General features: G+C 54.5%; 7 protein-coding genes across 7 annotated transcripts; 2 read left to right on the top strand and 5 right to left on the bottom strand.

The window, feature by feature from the left end:
• Positions 1-913: 913 nt before the first annotated feature.
• On the bottom strand, positions 914-1,589 carry gup1 (glucosamine 6-phosphate N-acetyltransferase; the record flags this gene model as incomplete). The annotated part of the gene is made up of 2 exons (XM_056940911.1): positions 914-1,003; positions 1,092-1,589. The coding sequence occupies 2 exons, from the start codon at positions 1,587-1,589 to the stop codon at positions 914-916; spliced, it is 588 nt and encodes a 195-aa protein (XP_056805191.1).
• A 724-nt stretch (positions 1,590-2,313) lies between these two features.
• Positions 2,314-4,293, bottom strand: N7459_001725 (class II fumarate hydratase; the record flags this gene model as incomplete). Its single annotated transcript, XM_056940910.1, has 6 exons — positions 2,314-2,500; positions 2,574-3,591; positions 3,653-3,768; positions 3,844-3,881; positions 3,963-4,007; positions 4,072-4,293. 6 exons carry the CDS (start codon positions 4,291-4,293, stop codon positions 2,314-2,316), a joined length of 1,626 nt encoding a protein of 541 aa, XP_056805190.1.
• Positions 4,294-4,628: 335 nt separating this feature from the next.
• N7459_001724 (alpha/beta hydrolase) lies at positions 4,629-5,869 on the bottom strand (the record flags this gene model as incomplete). Its single annotated transcript, XM_056940909.1, has 3 exons — positions 4,629-4,901; positions 4,949-5,266; positions 5,336-5,869. The coding sequence occupies 3 exons, from the start codon at positions 5,867-5,869 to the stop codon at positions 4,629-4,631; spliced, it is 1,125 nt and encodes a 374-aa protein (XP_056805189.1).
• An 855-nt stretch (positions 5,870-6,724) lies between these two features.
• On the top strand, positions 6,725-8,091 carry N7459_001723 (putative aspartate transaminase; the record flags this gene model as incomplete). The annotated part of the gene is made up of 3 exons (XM_056940908.1): positions 6,725-7,804; positions 7,866-7,971; positions 8,027-8,091. 3 exons carry the CDS (start codon positions 6,725-6,727, stop codon positions 8,089-8,091), a joined length of 1,251 nt encoding a protein of 416 aa, XP_056805188.1.
• Positions 8,092-8,547: 456 nt separating this feature from the next.
• Positions 8,548-9,905, bottom strand: N7459_001722 (putative chitin biosynthesis protein (Chs5); the record flags this gene model as incomplete). Its single annotated transcript, XM_056940907.1, has 2 exons — positions 8,548-9,717; positions 9,834-9,905. The coding sequence occupies 2 exons, from the start codon at positions 9,903-9,905 to the stop codon at positions 8,548-8,550; spliced, it is 1,242 nt and encodes a 413-aa protein (XP_056805187.1).
• Positions 9,906-10,296: 391 nt separating this feature from the next.
• On the bottom strand, positions 10,297-10,788 carry N7459_001721 (uncharacterized protein; the record flags this gene model as incomplete). The annotated part of the gene is made up of 1 exon (XM_056940906.1): positions 10,297-10,788. The coding sequence occupies one exon, from the start codon at positions 10,786-10,788 to the stop codon at positions 10,297-10,299; it is 492 nt and encodes a 163-aa protein (XP_056805186.1).
• Positions 10,789-11,379: 591 nt separating this feature from the next.
• Positions 11,380-12,008, top strand: N7459_001720 (translation initiation complex factor eIF1A; the record flags this gene model as incomplete). The annotated part of the gene is made up of 2 exons (XM_056940905.1): positions 11,380-11,400; positions 11,580-12,008. 2 exons carry the CDS (start codon positions 11,380-11,382, stop codon positions 12,006-12,008), a joined length of 450 nt encoding a protein of 149 aa, XP_056805185.1.
• Between the last annotated feature and the right edge of the window lie 53 nt (positions 12,009-12,061).

Below are 12,061 nucleotides of genomic sequence, written 5' to 3'. Positions count from 1 at the left end.
GGTGACGGTTGCGATATGATGGAACTTGCGCGGGCTCTAGGGCTGGAGCACTGTCTGAGGACTGGCTTTGGGCCATCACCTTGTTTCTGAATCTCTTTTATGCAATATTATGCAATGCAGAAAAAATGGGAACAAAGGAATCAACGAAAAGAGAAAATTCATTTCACTCCGCAAGAAATCCCTTGCTCTGTCTTCTATAAGACTTGTTCATTGTACGCCGGTTTGGGTTTGCTTCCTCGGAGTTCGATGCCTCTTCCCATGTATAGGAGGGTGCTATACTTTGGAGGAGTTTCCATGGAAGTTCAATTGCATGCCGTGCCACTTACGGATTCGCAATCGAATATCATCGTGGTCACATTTCCGGATATATAGGCCCGTGAAGTAAATATCTAGCGTAAATGGGTTTCACGGTCGGGAGTATGATAAGCAACTGGTCGCATTGAATGGACTAGATTTGCACCATGTCTATACATCTACCATCTAAACCGACCATTCCCTCTTGAAATAACACATCCGATTCAGACCAACCTCTGCTTGGAACCACAAAACGTGCTGATGATACACTCACTGACACGCCCAGATGCTTGGAATGCACAGAAGCGCCATGCGATCGCAATAGCAGAATAGCAGGGGCGGCAGGTCCATTGTAGTCGTCTCAAAACTTGCTGGGGACCTTGCCCACTCCACATACTGTAACGGCACAGCGGTAGACACCATCATCTTTGGTAAGGGAAGCGGATATTGCCAACTTCCCACATATATGACTGTGCCTGGTATAACAAGCGCAAGTTGTGCCAGGCAGAAAAAAAAGAAAACAAAAAAGCCCCTCCAAATACCCTGAACGCCAGATCAAGAACCAGAGATGCACTCCAGATTAAAAAGCGCACATGACAGTGAACGTTAAAGCTCGAGCTCAGTAGTAATGAGCCATCTCCAGGCCGGCACGCTTGAAGCCACACTTCACGTAGAAGCCCTCATTGGCCTCGGAGCAGTCAAGAATGCTCTGTGGGGAATAGATCAGCACAAAAGAGCCCCCAATCGACCAGACGAGAGGTATAAGACCAGGAACCCCAAAAAGAGAACGAGCTTACCTTGTAGCATCCCACCTGGGCAGCGACGTAGTCCAGGGCCTGGATGATGCGCAGACCAAGCTTCTTGCCCTGCTGCCCCTTCTCAACCGCAATGTCCTCAATGTGGCCCACCAGGCCCAGCTCGTGGATGAACTTGCGTTCCACGATCAAGCTCCCAGTGCCGACGACACGGTCTGCGCCGTCACACACGACGAGCAGGTAGTACTCGTCGTTGCGGGAGGCGATCCAGTCGTAGCGCTTGTTCCACTGCTCTGCGCTGATCTCGCCGACGGTCGTCAGCACGCGCAGCACGTCCAGGAAGCCGCGCTGGTAATCTGAGCGGCGCACGGGACGGATGGTATAGTCTGTGGGCAGGAGTGAGATCACTTCCGGCGAGATGAGAGTGGAGGGGAAGAGGGGGTCGTCGTTCTCGGCGGCCACGGGGGTCACGGTGGAGTTCATGATCGGCTTGGTAGTCTCTGAGACGGTGGTGGTAGCTGCAACGGCGGGGGTGGCCATTGTGATGAACTGTTTCTTTTTGAGGTGCTGGGTTCGGTTGGAGAGTATAGGAGAGGAGATTTGGAGGAGAACTGGACCGGAGAGGAATTGAGATTGTAGTGGGTGTTGATTCGTCAGGGGAGGGACGAAAATCGTTGAGACGGCGGGGTTCTAGCGCAAGGGAGATCGAGCGAGTCGAGGAAAGTGGTTTGAAGAAGTCCGGTCTAGGAGGTTTAAACAACAGAATACGCTCAATGTCGGAAGGAGAACAAGAAGAGGCTGAAATGAACCTTGGGAAACGACCGAAGACAAGCGAGGCGGAGGACCATCAACAACGCCCATGGTTCCGCCGGGTGAGACATCGCCCCCAGGGGTTTTTGCTATTTATACACGAACGCGCCCATGTCAGTCCGCTCTTAGTGGGGACTCTTGTCTCTGGATTTTTTTTTTTTTTTTTTTTTTTTTTATTCTAGCATTTCGGATAATATCAGCAGCAGCAAGAAACTCATGGCTGCTCGAGGATTAAAGTTGATCATCATCGTCGGTCTGCAGGGACCCCGATCTCTCGATTGGTCTACTGCTGTAGCGCGATCAAAGGCTATTAATAACCACCTAGCATAGCCCCGCTACAATAATGGCAGACATAGTACAAGAAAAATGATATTTATGCTTCAGTGTACAAACCCTTTCGGGACTTGTCTATAGTGACACAGGAGGGTGGGTTGGACCTATATGCGCGGTTCCCTCATTTCTGCTCCTTGGGAGCCAGCATCAGCTCAGGACGGACGTGCTTGTCAAAGTCCTCCTCGCTGAGAGCCTTGAGCTCCATGGCGCTCTCCTTCAGGGTGATGCCCTTCTTGTGGGCGTTCTTGGCGACCTTCGAGGCCATGTCGTAGCCAATAACGGGGTTCAGGCAGGTCACGAGCATCAGACTATCATCCGGTTAGCGTTGTGCCATGACAGAGCAATGCAAAGGGGGTCTGCAAAAAGGGGGTGGAAGCATACCTCTCGTGCAGAAGGGAGTTGATGCGGGACTCGTTGGCCTCCAGACCGTCAACCAGGTGGAGACGGAAGCTGTTCATGCCGTCAGAGAGAATGCGAACGCTGTGGAGCAAGTTGGCGATCAGGAGGGGCTTGAAAACGTTCAGCTCAAACTGGCCGTTCATGCCGCCAATGGTCGCGGCAACGTGGTTGCCCATCACCTGCGAACAGACCATGGTGAGGGACTCGCACTGGGTGGGATTAACCTTGCCAGGCATGATGGAAGAGCCGGGCTCGTTCTCGGGAAGGATCAGCTCGCCCAGACCGCAGCGAGGACCGGAGCCCAGGTAGCGGACATCCTGAGCAATCTTGAACAGAGAACCCGCAAGGGTGTTGAGGGAGCCGGAGGCCTCAACGATCGAGTCGTGGGCAGCCAGAACCTCGAACTTGTTGGGGGCGGTCTTGAACTCGGTGCCGGCAAGCTTGGAGATCTCGGCAGCAACGGCCTCGTCGAAACCCTTGAAAGTGTTCAGACCGGTACCGACGGCGGTACCACCCTGAGCGAGGTAGCGCAGGTGGGGGAGACTGGCCTCGACACGCTCGATGTTGCGGTCCAGCTGGGCGACGTAACCGGAGAACTCCTGGCCCAGAGTGAGGGGAGTGGCATCCTGCAAGTGGGTACGGCCGATCTTGATCAGGTGCTGGAACTTCTCAACCTTCTCCTGCAGAGCATTGCGCAGGTTCTTGAGGGAGGGTAGCAGGGTGCTCTCAAGCTCCACAACGGCGGCGATGTGCATCACGGTGGGGAAAGAATCGTTGGAGGAGGCCGACATGTTGACGTGGTCGTTGGGGTGGACAGGCTTCTTGGTGCCCATGGTGCCACCCAGGATCTCAATGGCACGGTTGGAGATGACCTCGTTGGAGTTCATGTTGGACTGAGTGCCAGAGCCGGTCTGCCAGACGACCAGAGGGAAGTGGTCCAGCAGCTTACCCTCGGCGACCTCGGCGGCGGCCTGCTTAATGGCCTCGCCGATCTTGGGGTCTTTGCAAAGAGCATGTCAACCACCTATTCCGGTCGATTTTTGGGGTCGGTGATGACTTACCAAGACCATACTTCATGTTCACGGTAGCGGCCGCACCCTTCAGGATACCGAACGCCTTGACCACTGGGGCGGGCATGCGGTCCTGGGGCTGGTTGATGTCGAAGTTACCCAGGGAGCTATATCCGACAGTAGATCAGTCTTTCTGTTTCTTGCACCATCGCACTGTAATGAGATCCGTCTGGTCGGCTTACCGCTGGGTCTGCGCACCCCAGTACTTGTCCGCGGGCACCTAATTCAAGAACACAAGTTAGCTTCGGTGGACAATCATCCAGAGCATGAGGGGTGCTTCTCTAATCCAATTCCCACTCACCTGGATTTCGCCAAAGGCATCGCTCTCGGTACGAGACTCGGAAGACTAGAATGACAGCAGTCGCATCAGCAACAGCACCTCGCAATTCCCAAGTCCAGCTTCCTCGTACCATCTTGATGGTTGTGCTGAAGGCTCGCTTGTTGTTGTTAACGAACTGAAAGCGGGGGAACTGGCCCAGCTGGCGGCTATTGGAGCTCAGAGCCCGGCTAGCGAAGACCGGCGACCGAGCAGCGACCGACAGAAGATTGCGGGTTGCGGGGTTGGCAGCTCTGGTCGCATGTGTCAGGGTGGCCATCGAGCGCACCGCGGCTCGGGAGGAAGAGGGATTCATCGTGACGCAGGAGATCAAAGCTATGCTAGAAGACAGATGGGGAAACCCAATTGACTCGCTCGGAGGCGCCTGGGATGGTCAAGGAGGACAAGGACGACGAGTCTCCCTTGAAAACAACAACAGGAAGCAAAAAATGAAGAACGCCGTCGAGTCCGAGTCGCAAAGCCGAAACTTCCCGGTATCGGCGTTACCGAAGGATGCAGGTGGCCCGAGTGTGTGTTAGGGGCTGCGCAGCGTTCAGCCGGGTAAGATTGATAGATACAGGTATGGTATGGTTACGCAGCCAGTAGGCGCTCCTATACATTCATCCATTCATCCCCGGCGCGTCAACAACGTCACTTTGCCGCTGTAGGCGCTCCCAGCTCCCGTCGCAACGCTGCCAGCACTTGCTGGTTGTACTGCCTTCCGCCTTCCAGGATTCCGTCTAGCATTGCAAATACGTGCGATACCCCCGGATATCTCGTCATCTCCACCCCAACACCCGCGGCTTGGAGCTTCGCTGCATACGCCTCCCCTTCGTCGCGCAAGGGATCCAGTTCAGCCGTTGACACCAGCGCGGGAGCAAGACCCTGGAAATTGGCCGCGAGAATGGGCGAGATCTTCCAGTCCTGATATTGTCAGTCCGGATCAGTCTTGAATGCCGAGGAGCTCTTACCTCATCGGATGGCGGTGGTCGGGGCACTCCCAGGAAATGCCGGTGGAAGTATGCCATACGCGCCGCAGGGAGGGCTGGAGTAAACTCCATTTCCCGGTACGAATCATAGGGGCAGTTGTCTCGGTCAAACTCGCCGTCGGGGGTGAAGACATTGTGCAAATCGCACACGGGAACGGTCAGGATCTGCAGCCGGAGAGGGATGTCTTCATTGCGACACAGATGAGCGATAACAGCCGCCAGATGGCCGCCAGCCGATGCACCACCGACCGCGAAACGGTCTGGGTCGAGGTTGAACTCGGCTGTCTTGTGCGAACGAATCTAGAGGGCTCTCAGTTAGTCCGGCTGACTTGGCAATGTTCGTAGACTTGTAGGCGATGTTTCTCGCACCCAGTTGAAGGCCGCCCAACAATCATCCACTGCCACGGGGAATCGGTGCTCTGGAGCGAGCCGGTAGTCCACATCAAACGCAACCAAGTCTCCGTCGAGGCCATCAACAAGTGTCTTGCAGAAATCGTGGTCGACATTAAGCCCTCCAAAGACCCAGCCGCCGCCGTGGAAGTTGACATACACCGCTCTCTTCTTCGGCTGACCCTGGTCGTCCAATTTTGGAGGTGGCTCAAATATTCTAATGGCGATCTGGCCACCGTCGACTAGGCATTTCTGCTCCGTGATGCGAAAGACGTCGGGGCCTGTGGCGCGGCCGTAGGAGGTCGTGTACCGAGCGGGATCCTTTCGGAATTCCTCTATGGGCACTTCATGTGTGTGCAGGCGACCAGCATTGTACTTGTTGTAGTATTCCACATAGACGGGGTCAAACCGCGGCAGTAACTCTGAGGGAATGCTGTTGTGTAGCGGTTGGATGATCTTTGGAACTTGAAATGCATGCAAGTTCAGGTCGCCTTCCGGTGCTTTCTGGGACATCTTGACTGAAGATGATACAAAACAGTTGAGCAGTGAAGAGTGTGGCTAGTAGTTGTGAGGGGAAATCCTGAGAAGGTTGACCAATGCGTTATCAATTGGTTACTCCTCACGCCCATCCGACGAGGGGTTATCAACTGCGGGCTCCACGGTGACACCTTCACTGATAACCCCCATTTTTGTCATGATACGCGGTATGCACTATCAGTCAGCACTACACCTCGGACTTATCTAGAGTTGCCGGGACACACTTGGTGTTTTCGGTGCGTGGTCTTTGCCGGTTGAAGGTGACCCAAGATGGTCTGCCTCGTATACCTAGGTATATATATCATGGGGACCCACGGCTTTCACCACTGAAGCACTTATTTACAGTCCTCTAAAAGACATTCTCACAGCTATATTGAGATCCCCAGAAACCCTAAGGGAATTCCGATTGCAAGATACAGATAAAAACAAAGCAGGGCAGTTGAAGGCCCGGCAGTACGAGTCAGCCCGCATTGTTGATGACGTTCGGCGCTGATCGTAAGGTTTACTCCAGGGTCTCACTCTTCTACTTTCTTCAAACCCCTTCCACGCCTGCTTTTCCAGGGCTATCGACGGCAATTCCAGCCTCGTGACAACGAGGTTCAAGAAAAGATGACCGGATCGGAATCATCTAAAACCTGGGGAACCGGCATTAAGCGGTAGTTCCCGCGGGGCAAAAAAAAAAGACCTGGACGGCGAGATCGGTTGACTCAGCGTCGACCGACCCGAAACCTTGGAATTGTTTCTAGGTTCTACATATACTCGTGCTTACCGCGACTTGTTCGACTGCTGGAGTCGCTGACTGCATCGATCTCCACTGCAATTGCATCTATCATGGCCAAAGTTCCGACCCGCCTCAACGTGGCCCCCGTGCCCCCCGACGAGATCTTCGCCCTGAACGCCGCCTACGGAGCCGACACCAACCCACAGAAGGTCAGCCTGGGCGTGGGCGTCTACCGCACAGATGATGGCAAGCCCTGGCCGTTGCCGGTCGTCCAGAAGGCCGAGAAGGAGCTGGCAGCGGATAACGATCTCATGCGACACGAGTACACTGCCATCGAGGGCGATGTCCCGTTCTTGGGACTGGCGCGGGACCTGATGTTCGGGTTTGAGGGGCGAGAGTGCGAAGAACAGGCCAAGGCCCGCATCGCTACCGTGCAAACCGTCGCAGGCACTGGCGCTAACCACCTGGGCGCCCTCTTTCTTGCCCACCACATGAAACCCCCCACCGTGTGGCTGTCCAACCCGTCATGGGCGAACCACATGACGATCTGGGAGCTCGCCGACGTGCCCCGTAAGACGTACCCATACTATCACGCCGCTACGCGCTCGTTCGACTTCGATGGAATGATCTCGACCCTCGAGTCGGAGGCGCAGGAAGGCGACGTCGTCCTGCTGCACGCCTGCGCCCACAACCCCACGGGCCTGGACCCGAACAAGGAACAGTGGATTGCCTTGGCCGATCTGTGCGAGCGCAAGAAGCTCTTCCCCTTCTTCGACTCCGCCTACCAGGGCTTCGCCTCGGGCTCCGTCGAGGAGGACGCGTGGGCCGTGCGCTACTTCTTCACCCACAAGCCGGATATGGAGATGTGCGTAGCACAGAGCTTCTCGAAGAACTTCGGCCTGTACGGCCAGCGTGTCGGTGCCTTCCACTACGTCACCAACCGCAATGCCACCGTCATCCGCGACGTCGTCGTCAACAACCTCTGCCACCTGATCCGTGGCGAATTCTCCATGGGCCCGCGTATTGGCTGCAGCATCGTGAAGAAGATCCTGACCAACGACAAGCTGGTTGCTGATTGGCACCAAGACCTGCAGGTAATGAGCTCGCGCATCAAGTCCATGCGCCAGGCACTGTACAACGAGCTGGTTCGCCTGAAGACCCCCGGTACTTGGGAGCACATCGTTGAGCAGGTAAGCATTCTCTTCTGCCGGCAATATCTGGATACCTTATTGATCACCCAGTATCCGATAGAACGGCATGTTCTCCTACACTGGCCTCACCCCCAAGCAAGTCTACGCTCTCAAGGACAAGTACCACATCTACCTGCTCAAGTCGGGCCGGGCATCTATCAGCGGACGTGAGTGCTTCCCTCCTGACTTCTTGCAGACAAGCCCTAACGCGGTGCTGCGTAGTGAGCGAAAAGAATGTTGTCTACGTGGCCCAAGCCATCGACGATGTCGTTCGGAATGTGCTGTAAGCGCAAAGTGGATCGTGACTTGGCCTTATTTCGGTTGCACAGCGTCTTCAAAAAAACTGACTTCATTTGACGATTATACATCAGGCGAGATTAGATGTGCTTATTTACGACTACGACTGTTGATGATAAAATTCATAGAGAATGATGCTATGCCTGTCAAATCCATCGATCTCTTTACGTAGACTTGAATATCAAGTGATGTTCTAGCAAAATAGAAGAATATCAGGTTGCATTAAGAAAGCTATCTACTGTACACGGGGAACATCAAAAATAAAGAAAGAAACAGAACAGACATCGGATATTCGTAACTATAACCCGCTGCCTGTATGGAAGTCCTCAACTTCGATGGCGTGAAAACTGTACTGGATATAACTGGATATAGTCGTAGAAGCGCGTCGCTAGACAAGACGAGGCAGTGCAAGCATCGTAACCTGAAAGAGCAGAGACAACAAACCACTAGAGCGGCACCTCGTTGAAGTCACCTTCGCCTTCCTTACCCTTGCTCTTGAGGCTTTCGTCTGTGGTTTCGGTATCTGCCTCAGGCCTGTGCTGTGGGAGGGTGGCCTCTTTCTCTGAGTCTTCGTGGCTATCCACCTCGGGCTCTGGTTCCCCGGTCTTCTCCTCTGATTCGGCTGCAGGTTCCGTGGCCCCATTCGGCTGTGTAGACTCTGCATGGTCGGGTTCGTCTTTAGGTGGTGGCGGCGGAGGCGTCTCCTCATCTTGTGACCCAACCTCTTCTGCCTGTGCCTGCGGTTGGGTGCTAGTCTCACCACCAGGGAACGGTGTGAGTGGCGGTTCTGGGGTGGATAAGTCCTGCCCCCTGCTCTGCGGCTGGGAGCTAGGTCGGCCCAAGTTCGCGGTGGTAGAAGCAGAGACCGTAGATGTCGTGCGTTGGTGAGAGGAGCCCTGAAGGGTACTGAGTTGACGAGCCTTGGGATCGGCATTGAGGTAGTAGCCGCGCACGCCGACAATTGTTCCCGCCGACTCGCATGCGTCCACCCACTCTGGCACCACAACCGGGATGTTCATCTCCACAGCCTTCTCCCACAGCGGGCCACGTCCTTCCGTGCAGACAAAGTGAGTGGTATCAATGCGGACCGAATCTATCATCTTGCCACCAATGCGGTCCAGTGCGGCCCCGAGAGCCTCCTTACGCTGCGGATCGAGCACGCCAGGGGTCACGGTGATGCCAGACAAATCGGTCATCTTGTGTGTCCGACACGTCAGCTTCTCGGACTGGTACGTGCCGGCGGTGGTGCGCAAGACGAGATGGAACGTGTACTCGGAGTGAATAGCGAGGCCACTGATCTTGGTGCTGCGCGTCTCGAGCGGGCGGGGTATCGAGCCTGCCTTGGAGCCATTGCGGTAGAGGGAGAGGGATTTCAAGGATGCGGTCGCCAGGTCGATTGGGTCCCACTCAAGAACGAGGGAAGTCTGAGTTGCATTGCGCAGGCGCAAGATAGGTGGCGACGGGGTCTTGACGCCGTATGTGTTCAGGATGCGCTTTTGGAGGGCCTGGAAGGCGGTTGCGTTGGCTGTCTCTGCGGCGTGGTTGCGCGAAACGGTGATGTCGACAATGCTGCCGGAGGAGATGTTGTTCGGGAGAAGAACGGAGGGAAATTCAATCTGGATAGAAATTGATCAGTAAGCCATTGACGTGAAGCACTTTGCGCCAGGCTCTAGACGAAACACCCCGATGTTTGGGGGCTCTAGGCGTCCAGGGGGTTTTGGGGCGAGCGTACGAGGCGGTTGTCCTGGGTTAGGAGAACGGCGACACCCGCATCTACCTTGCCGACTGTCAAAGAGACCAGCATTATGACGAGAGATTCAGGGGATGGCGAGGGAATGTAAGGTGGTGGACGAAGATGGGAAGGCGTCCAGGACGGGTGTTGACTTCCGCCAGATCGGCATTTAGCGAGGCTCGAGGCAGCGGGAGCTAAGATACGCCCGCGCGTTCTATCTTTACCCCCGCGAAAGACATAATGTACATCATGACTGAATTACGAGAAGGATTACATTGTGTAAAGACTTTGCTAAGGCGTTGAAAAATTCCGATTTCGAGTCGAGATACTCGATAATAGATCCAAGTGAATTCCAGCCCCAAACGCCACGCAATGATGCTCCTCCCAGATAATGTACAGGAGTATATTATACATTTGTCGATATAGTACAGAGTCGTATAGGGATAATCACAGGCAATCATAATCATGACTTTACACGACTTCTTGAAGATGGCCAAAGAGTTTTGGCTGCCGAATCACGACGGATGGCTCGTTGCCTCAAGATCTTATCCAGGAGATGGTTCATTTCATGTTGAACTGCTTGATAGGTCTGTTGCACGAATGTCGGGCGAATGATAATCTCCAACGAGCCCGTCAGATCTTCTTGTTGACCAGAAGCAGTGGTTGGGAGCGAAATGCCCAATTTGTCAAACCCTCGCTGCTTCAGAGCCTCCTGAAAAGCAATGCGCGCCCGCCGTGCGCACCAGGAGCGAACCACGCGCTTGAACGACAAGAGCTGGTGTGTGGACGCTCGCCACCACAGACCACTTTGATCACGATCATTCCACATGTGAGCGATCTTAGGATGAATTGGATGGAATGGGGAGCGGATATATCGCAGTGCAACCGGAGTAAATTGGTGTTTAGGATAGTATAGGAGTTGCAGACCGTCAACAGAAGCTTTCAGCGGTTTCATGGTGGGTTAATGAGAACGGCGAGAGTTCGCCGGTTCGGACTGTCAGAGATTTGGGAGGCGAAGACACATCGGTATCATAGCGAAAAGGGGAAGACGGTGGAAGACTGGGGAGCTACCAGCGTCATGCTCTCTGGCGTGTTGATCGAGAGTTTCTGGCTCTCCGGTTTGTTTGGAGCACAAAGTCAAAGTTGGATCACGGGCAAAGTGCGATGGAGAGGGGTTTCTTAGCAACTATCCGTCCAGAGAATTCAAGCCTTTGGAGACGCTCCAGCAAGGATCGGATCAAGACACTCGCGTTGCGCCATCTTCCCTTCTTTTTTTCTGCCAGATCATCCCTGGGCGGTGGCCTCATGTTCGCCTCTTCATTCAGGCATTCAGGCAGCACATTGCCACTTTGTGCCTGATTAGCTAAGCGGCAGATTTAGTACATTAGGTAGGCACAGATCCCCCACTCTCGTCCTTTCTTCTCCCTCGACCAGATTCTCCGGGGAACATCTCTCTTTTTTTTTTCTTTCGATCGAAGGAAAAACGAGACAAGAAGTACCGTCACAAAGCGAGACCCGAGTCCAGTGAAGGTCGCAACCCACCGCCATGCCCAAGAACAAGGGAAAGGTAAGAGCGCAAAATATTCAGCCCCTCCTTGGAATGTGCCACCCCGCCGCCATCGCCCTCGAGTGAGCGATCGCCACTCATACAGGTTGATGGTCATGGCGAGGGTGACTGTTTCGACTATTGTTTTCTTTGACACTCCAAAAATCACTTTTGCACAAATTCTGACTATCGAATAATAGGGCGGTAAGAACCGTCGTCGTGGAAAGAACGAGAACGACAACGAGAAGCGTGAACTGGTCTTCAAGGAGGATGGCCAGGAGTACGCCCAGGTTGTGAAGATGCTGGGCAACGGCCGTCTAGAGGCGCTGTGCTTCGACGGCGAGAAGCGCCTGGCCCACATCCGTGGCAAGCTCCGTAAGAAGGTCTGGATCAACCAGGGTGATATCATCCTTCTGTCTCTGCGCGACTATCAGGACGAGAAGGGCGATGTGATCATGAAGTACACCGCCGACGAGGCCCGCAGTCTGAAGGCCTACGGTGAGCTGCCCGAGCACGCCAAGATCAACGAGACCGATACCTACGGCCACGAGGGCTTCGAGGACAACGTCGAGTTCGACGAAGACCGCGAGAGCGAGGAAGAGAAGGAAATCGATGTCGACGAGCTCTAAGCTCACCTTTTCCACCCCTAGAGCTCGATGCTCTCTGCCCTGCAAGAGTACCA

The sequence above is a fragment of the Penicillium hispanicum genome (assembly GCF_028827665.1).
Source record: "Penicillium hispanicum strain IBT 35686 chromosome Unknown utg000001l_segment0_segment0, whole genome shotgun sequence".
Taxonomy (NCBI): Eukaryota; Fungi; Ascomycota; class Eurotiomycetes; order Eurotiales; family Aspergillaceae; genus Penicillium; species Penicillium hispanicum.
The sequence above is the reverse complement of the archived record's forward strand: the minus strand, read 5'-3'. Positions and strand labels throughout refer to the sequence as shown.